This window comes from Lasioglossum baleicum, chromosome 2, assembly GCF_051020765.1.
Source record: "Lasioglossum baleicum chromosome 2, iyLasBale1, whole genome shotgun sequence".
Lineage (NCBI taxonomy): Eukaryota > Metazoa > Arthropoda > Insecta > Hymenoptera > Halictidae > Lasioglossum > Lasioglossum baleicum.
In genome coordinates, this window is record NC_134930.1 from 20907212 (window position 1) to 20916082 (window position 8871).

The window sequence follows — 8871 nt, forward strand, 5'->3', positions numbered from 1 at the left end:
AATTGTGAATAAATTGAATCCCGCTCGGCGTGAGTAACTGCGTGTGCATTGTTCGGATCGGTTGCACCGCGAACCCGTCTATCACCGTTCGCGTTTCCTTGCGGAACGTTCTGAAACCTGTAAAACTGTCGACGGGCCACCGTAAATCAACGCGAACGAATGGTCACCGCGAAGAATGCAACGCGACGGGTTTCCACTTACAAAACGCGATACGCTGCTCTCAGCACGCGATCGTTCGGCTTTGACAATCAGTTATAAACGATCGAACGCATTGCTTCCGTTTTTAACGCGCCGGTACACGCAGTTGCTGTGTCGTATCGGATTCCCACTGTTCGGGTTCTGTTCCGGTTGCGAAATGCTGGATCGGTTGCACTGCACTATGACTACATAGACTGCCGATGTTTATGCAATTTTTCAATTCAATCATTTGCAATTATGCAGTATTGATGTAAAATCGAACATTAACAATCTGTTTTCTTTGTTATAAACAATCTTGCGACGAGTTTCTTTTACAAATGTCCACCGATCCAGAGGTGGTAGATTCACCCCTATGACGGATCACCATCACTTTTTACACACCCTGTACATACGTTTATAAATATGTACTACATGCACATGCATATAATCCGAATGTCTTTCCATCATCTCTCGCCGACTCGCTGACAAAAACCGCTCCCATCTTTTCAATTCTTAAAACGTTCTCCCCTTCAGTGCTCATACACTTCCTTCCTCTTTTTATCGTCCTCCGTCTGTGTTTTGCTAGGAACATATCTCTCTTGCTGCGAGCCCCACACGTACCTACAGCAATCAACGAAACACGCTTCATTTTCACCTAGGTTTTACAAACTATGCTGCGCTCATTGTTCTACAGACACACTTTGATCTATAGCGTACACTCCGGTACACTTGTCCGTTCTAAATCACGCAATCTAGAAAGACGATTTCTTTTCGATGTAGACGATTAAAAAGTGTTCGGTAATTTCCCTGAAAACTGTCTCTCTTAAAATTTACCAGCGATAATCAATCTTTTCTATGAAACGAAAAATGACGTGGTTAAGGGTAGAACAATTTTGGTGAAATTGAGATATGTTGATATGGTGATAATTAGACTGTAGATGTTTATGCATCTTCGAATTTTTGTCGACAAATGTAAAGAAAGTGGAATTAAACAAAATGGGAACAGCCTTTGTAGATCCAAAACAAATGAAAATTGTTCAAAATTCTGTCGAATCTCTTACATTCTACCCTTTTTTACCATTTTCATAAGTTAGCACATTGGTAATGACAATTCTAAACAATTTCTTCCTATACATATAATAATAGGCCGTCTCTTTTAGTGTTTTAGATATTTGCAAAAATATTATTCCCCACATAATTGACTTCATTAAACTAACAGTAGTTTGGAAATATCTAAAAAACCAAAAGAGCCCGCCTACTATTTGTCAGGAACAAGTCGTTCAGAATGTCGAGATTTATAACATATTTCAATTCCGCCAAAATCCGCGAGGAAGTGACGTTTCGACAAGTTTACCGACGACATCGTTTGACAAATAAACTCGCGAAGATTCTCCTTACGTTTCCAAAGTATAAAAGAAGCGAACAAGACATTGTTCGGCAAGAAGCCACAAGCAGGCGGAGACAGGCTTATCCGCGACGCGTACAAAGAAACCAGCCGGAGCCCGAGAAATAATTAGAACGGATGTTGCAATTCCTCTGGCAGACCACGTACAGAGATTAGTCTGAGGGTGGTGGTATCATGAACATAGGTCTGATCTTAAGCTCAGAGCTCAATCGCTAATCCTCCCGGAAAGGAACAAATCGCTCCACAATCGCACGCTGCGTTCCCCCATAATAGATTGCAGGAGTATCTCGCGCGCGAAACGCCACGGAATAAGTGAGCGAACGAAACGGGGCGCAAAGTGACAGCAGACTTATGGACGGCACTTTATCTAGGCCGTTATCGCGAACGGAAGCAGAGCGCGGGCTTTGTGCGGTTGGTAAGTAAGCTTTCCGTGTATTAATTCATCGGCGGCATCCCTTGTCCCTGTTGATATTAGGTTGTTGCATATCAAATGTCCGATTTTTAGCAGTGACATTAAACAAACGCAATTTTTTACCCAATGTACTCTATCTAGAAATTTTAACACTTTACCTACCAGAAGCCTGTTAATAGGATTTTCAATAATTGTGCTGCACCAAAAGAAAGCATAGAAATTTTCTTTCACATTGCAATTTTAAATGAAACTATTATGTAGATGACGTTGTTGAGGGTGACTTGTTAGTTTACAATGAAAATTGCTATTGCTATTGATGATTCCATTAAAAAGTATTTGCCATAGATTTTTCAAAATTATGCAATAATCACCGGTCGGTAATGTGTTAAGTGTCTTGATTGTATTACGGTGAAGTAAGGCATTGCAGGATCTGGTCGTCAACGCGGATGAATTTGCGTTGTCTTCGGGCGAGACAAATTAACTTGACCACATAAACAATTTATTACGAAACGTTTTCTAAGAGTTGCATTCTAGAATCACATGCAACAATCTAATAATGATGATAACGTTTGTTATTGCGATTCGATAGATAGCGACGCGAAGCGACGGCTTGCGTAATTACCGTCATCCTCGCGTGTCTCGTCCTGCTGCGCCAGGTGCATTAATTCTTGTCACGCCGCCGCCGCCGAATTAGCCTCGTTCAAATAAAACTCACGGTCCTCGGTTTTCACGGAATTTTTCCCCGTTCGCGATCAGCCCACGCTTCGTTAGTCCACGTCACGCGTTTCGGATGCATTAGACGTCTCTGAAAGCCGTGCGCAGTATGCATTTTCACGCCGTTCCGCGTGAAATGCACCGCCAAGCAAAAACATACTACATACCTTGCCACGATGCAATTTCTTTATCCGTTTATTTCGCTGAACTGTCGACAACTGCTCGCGGTTTAACCCCTTGCCGTATTTTAACGAGTCACACTCGGCATGAAGATTCTCACCAACGTCTAACAAATATGAATGTCACGCCTTTCTTCTGAAATGAAATAAAACTTGATTGAGGGAGCTTAATATTCACTGCACTGCTTCGCTGAAAATTAGCGCAAGACTCTTCGCTGTTATTAACAAGAATCCGAATTTACTAACGTGTTCGCGTGTGACACAAAGCTCGTCCTCTCGACCGACACATGGGGCGACGAGCTTTCGTTCGAAGCATCGCCCGCGGCATGATTTAATAACCAGATAATTCTCAGTGTAGTTTATGTCACCTAGAATTTATTCGACGTGTCGAACTTATTGGCGGATGAATTTCAAGCTGAATCAACCTAGCGACTCTTAAATTTCTTCTGTGTCCGGCGCGCATCGGATTAGAACGAGTTAGGTGTCGGAATATTACCTCGGCAAAGGCGCCGGAAAAGTATAGGACCAACCAACCAAAATGTGTAGATTGTTTAAAACCTTTTGCATTTAACATATTTCCACAAATTTGCATTTCAAGACGATAAATTAATATATTAGCGAGCGAAGAATGGACATTCGCGGAAATTTTGTAATCTTTTTAGAGGAACATTAACAAATTATTTTGAAGGATTACACCTTTGCAGTCGGAGCTATTCTAACTCCATAATTCCATTCTTCTTTTTCATTTTATGGATATGAAATTGACATAATAGCTCATACAATACTTAAATATTTAGATACCAACGTATTTAATAAAGGTGGAGCTATTTTCAGTGGAGACTCTAAGTCGCCAAATAATGTAAACCGATTTTTTACGCTTTTCGTGGGATGATCGCCAGGTGGGGGCTATACTTGAGCGACATCCCCCTTCACGACGCCACCAGAGATCTCGTGCTGATGTCAGAGCAATTCGAGGCTGATTACAAATTAACGGTGAACTTGGAGCTGCTTACCGATAAATTGCAGCAGACGTATCGCGAGCTCGACAGCGAGAAAAAGAAGACCGACAGGTAAGGATTCCGCCGCATCGTCGCGTCGCGTCAGCGTAATTTTCTGATTAAGGAAGTCCCTATTGGCCTCGTTAGACGTTTATCCCGACGCAATTTCTGGCCGACGATGGTCGAGCTTCTTCCTCCGTGGTGGAATTTCTTTCTTGACAGAATACTCTCCCCTGCCGGAAATTGGATCTTACTTTTTTCCCCTGCCTCTCGCCGGGAGAACGGTGTCATCTTTAAACGTTGCCTGTTTCGACGACGTTTGCGCGAGACAGTAAAAATATAGTATCATCTATCTCCTATTCCATAACTAGACACGCCGCGCCTGCTCGAGACACAAGTCCGATAACTTGGGAAAATATCCGGCTGTTTTGCAGGCCTGTTTTATATTTCGATATGTATGTTTTGTAACGATAAAAATACGTAATTTTAGGAAGTTTAATGGGCTCTTCATTATTACGTTTGTTGCATGCAACATTGATAATTGAATGCCGGTAGTATAATTGAAATTCCATATTAATCCCGGAGGATCAGAAAGATTAATCAAATGCCGAATGTAATGCGCAATGCAAACAAGTAGATTGCGGATTTTCTGCGTTTATAGCTGCAATAAATGTGTCGGATATAAAGCAGTGGAAATATTAAGAGTATTACCGAGTACTGATTCATTATTCTTGACTTATTGGAATTGTGAAGCGAGGAAATATTTTTTGGTAAATCATTTCTATGAGAAGTACCGGCTCTGTCCGACAGCCTGCTGTACTCGGTGCTGCCAGTTTCGGTGGCAAAGGAGCTCAGGCACTCCAGGCCCGTTCCAGCGAAGAAGTACGATTGCGTGACGCTATTGTTCTCCGGAATCGTCGGTTTCGGAGCTTATTGCGCTGCGCACACCGACTCGAGCGGCGCGATGAAGATCGTCAACATGCTCAATCAACTGTACACAGCGTTCGATGTGCTGACCGACCCGGAGAAATATCCGGACGTGTACAAGGTGAGTTTATAGCCGTCCATTTCCATACTCGCCGTGTCGATCCCCAAACCCATTCAGCCAGCCATTTCCAGCCTCTCCATTGTTATTTACTTGATGAAAATATCGGGAATAAGGTTCATCAACAACCATTCCCCAAACATGTTACTTTATATTATTCGCGATGCGCGAGGAAAATTCTCGCGCATTTCCTATCTCGCGAATTCATACAACGCGTAACGTATTATGTTCATGCAGGAGTCTGCCGTAATCTCATTTTACGCCGTGAATAATCAAGAGTAGCCTCGGTTTACATTGGCGTTCCATTCCTAAAGAAGGAATTTGCAGAGTTCATTATTTACGTTTCCAAGGAGCAGATTAACCCTTTGAAATACGCGTTGTACGAAATACGACCAAGTACTATTTGTTTTCAACTTGCCATTTACGAACTTAACAATGAAGTTTCCTGGCAATATTCATCGTGCACGATGCCACCAGTAGACATCGGAAGTTCATGCAATTTCCAATTTTTGTTGACGAAGTTTGAGGAAGTGGAATCTAATAAAATCGGATTTTCAGTGGCAGTAGCCTTCTTAGAACTGAAATAAATAAAAATCGTATTAAATTCTGGCATTTTATGAAAATTTTAAGAAGCTATAAATGCATAAAGATCCGCAGTATAGTCATCAGAAATGTATGGCACATCCAAGATATTTTTTTTATTTTTATTGAGTTCGGTTTCGAGTTTGCAGAACTCTGTGTTTGAACTTTCGCTGATAATCTTCGAGACAAGATACAAAGGCAGGGCCTCGTGTCGCGGGACCCGAATTTGGGGAAACTGTATTACCTGGAGGAATTATCATTCCCTGACGACGGATATATATTTGAATTTACGGGAAGGCTTGTTAGCGTTGATCCACTTTGCTCGGACTAGGTCGAAACTGTTGGTGACAAATACATGGCTGTGAGCGGATTACCGGAACCGTGTAGTTGCCATGCACGATGCATCGCCCGGCTGGCGCTGGATATGATGGATCTCGCAACGGAGGAAGTGCAGATCGATGGCGAGCCTGTGGTAAGTCTCAATATATTCTATCCCGCCCTGCTTTCAGTCCTTTTTTAGAACGCCATTCGACAAACCGAAAAAAACCAAATTCTATTCTTCGCTGATGGACTCCATCCGTCCTCCTTCGGCTACTACATCATTCGTCCATTAACTCTTGAAAGATTAACCTTCGGGGCTCCCGATTCATCCGCAGCTCGAAAATGGTCGCTTTTAATTCGGCAAATTAGCCCTTAACCGGTCACGTGCTGTCTGAAATACTGCTCCGTTCAGACGATTTTTGATAGTCTCGAAATAGACTTTATTATTACAGATTACAATTGAAACTGGAATGCATTGATTTCTAAACAATTCCGCAACAATTTGCGCGACAGGAACAGTAAAAATGATTTCGTAGCACTTCGTGGTTGTTATTCGAGTTGAAAGGGTGATTTTACACGGAGTGACAAGCAAAAATTGATTCCCTTTGTTGATTCGAAATAAAAATATAAATTCCGAGATTTAATTTGCAAGCACTTCGGTATCGAACAAATATGTATTTCCTCGCAGAATCCGAGGTATAAAAACATAAAAAAGTTCCGGGGTTTATTTCCCAAAGACTGAAATCAAAGAAAAATTCATTTCTGGTGGCGATGATTTTTACATGACAAAGTAAAAGGAATATCTATTTCCAATTTTATTTATCGATGTACATCGTATTCTGTTTCTCAACATTCGTGTTTGATGTTGACAACGTACCGGGAATAGCATTATACGAATAGGAGCGATCGAAATGAAATACGAGACTGAATACTCGAACGGTTTCCACCGTTGGTTTTCCATGGAACGCGATCGATTATATCCGTAAAAAGAGTCTTGTTCGTCTTCCTGGCGACCACGGTCTTCCTGTTCCTACGCGAACGCTTCCGCCGGTGAACGTATTAACGCGCGCGACGTGCCACGACTGCACACTGTCCTTTTACACCGAGATCCGTCTGATAGAGGTTTCGCGAACTGTTTCCGCAGAGAATCACCATCGGGATCCATAGCGGCGAGGTCGTAACTGGAGTGATTGGCCACCGTATGCCTCGTTACTGCCTATTTGGGAACACGGTGAATCTGACCAGCCGAACCGAGACCACCGGCGAACCTGGCAAAATAAACGTCTCCGAGGATGCTTACAGGTACAGATCTACAGGGTGTCCCAAAATTCGTGAAAATCCCGAAAGGGGGTGGTTCCTCAGACCATTTCAAGCGACATTTTCCTTTGCAAAAATGTTATCCGCGGCTTTGTTTAGGAGTTATTAACGAAAAACATGGACCAATCAGAGCGCGACCTAGCCGCGAGTTGCCACAGTCGGCCAATAGACAGTTGGCGCGCCGGACAGTGGAGCGAACGGAGCAAATAAATGGACATGGCGACTACTTCTCATTGGCTGAAGATATTGGATTAAAACTTTACAGACTTTTTACGTTTATTATGTAGAGTACCTCTACTGAAAATCGTTCAAGTCCCACAAGTGAATCAGATTTATTCATTAATCACATTGTTAAAAGCTGAAATGCTTCTGGAAATAGGTCTTCCATTTTTTTAAATTAACTGTGGTAGAAGAGAAGATATCAGTGGGTCAGATGTGACCACCCCCTTTCGGGAAGTTCACGAATTTTGGGACACCCTGTATAGTAAAGTAGCCTAATACGAGGACGAATCATTCGGAATGTACTGTGCGTGACCCACAACAAGTTCCGCGAATAGAATGCGGGGCTGATTGGTCAGAGCGAAGCACGCCTCGACTCTCGCGTATTTTCGGCTCTAGCGAACTATTGGCTAAGCGGTCACACACACACTATACTGCGTGCGACGTCAAGGGTGGGGATAGGGCCGTAAAAACTTTTTTTCGACAGTGTTAGCAGTCAATCGAGGAGCACGGTAAATACGCCATCCCCCGCGGATCTATAAAGCGGATCGTTTAATGGCACGGCGGCGTGTTTCCTCGCTGGATCCGCTTTCGAATTCGATATTTACAAGGCGTAAACGAAGTTCGCGGGAACGTGTTACTGGTTCGACCCGGTTCGAAGTCGCAGCCAATTTTTCGGCGACTGGAAGGTGCAGGCCACTTGGCAGACCGCGAGATTGTTTACAGGCGAGCTCAAGAGGGCGAGAGGGCTGGGAGGTAGAGAGAGATAGAGAGACTCCGGTTGCACGAAACGATCGATAATCGTGCGGCCTTGCTGCGCGAAACGAAAGATGGTCATTCTGGGTAGATAATGGCCATGCAAACAGACGCGAGCCGCTCGAGTGAAAGAATTGCTGCGACTTGGAAGCAACGCGGAACTCGATATTTATGTTAAGAGCCGTTTTTATTGGATTCCCGGATGGTAGTGGGGGTTGAATTGCACCTCGGACAACACGTATAGGACAGTGATAATTAGATTGCGAATCTTTATGCAAAATTAAAAATGTTTGCATTGATTGCAAGACGCAGGAGCCAAATCTTTTTAGTACCTCCACTGTTTTAAATTGTGCGTACCCATTTTTGTCATAAATGCATAAAATCCGCGGTCCTGTTATCATACAATCCGATCTGTTTTTCCGCTGTTCGAGCACCCCAAATATCTCTCTTCCTTTAAGGAGAATCAACCCCCCCTCTGCATTTTCTTCGACCGAAACCAGGTCCCCATGTATCTCGATCATATTAACCCGTTTCTCTCCGAAACCGATGTTATAATTTCGCATGCGTTCGTCGCATTCGGCGGCGACTTTAAATTCGATCTTGTATCTTTATCGGATGTAACATTTTACGGTTATCGCATGGGCTACCGAGGGCACATAAGTTAATCAGGTTTACGATACGGACGTGACTCGTTCGTTACTTTTGGGATTGAGTTTTCAGTACGCGTACCGCAGCTTCTTGTTATT

At 43.2% G+C, this 8871-nt stretch overlaps 1 protein-coding gene across 1 annotated transcript in view; it reads left to right on the forward strand.

The window, feature by feature from the left end:
• The window catches only part of Gycbeta100b (guanylate cyclase soluble subunit beta-1-like), a 33839-nt gene that overhangs the window by 16418 nt on the left and 8550 nt on the right, over positions 1 to 8871 (forward strand). Inside the window, exons 10-13 of the mRNA XM_076446035.1 lie at positions 3787 to 3957; positions 4696 to 4933; positions 5844 to 5984; positions 6978 to 7135. Coding sequence (XP_076302150.1) covers positions 3787 to 3957; positions 4696 to 4933; positions 5844 to 5984; positions 6978 to 7135 — 708 coding nt within the window. The remainder of the gene's footprint in view (positions 1 to 3786; positions 3958 to 4695; positions 4934 to 5843; positions 5985 to 6977; positions 7136 to 8871) is intronic.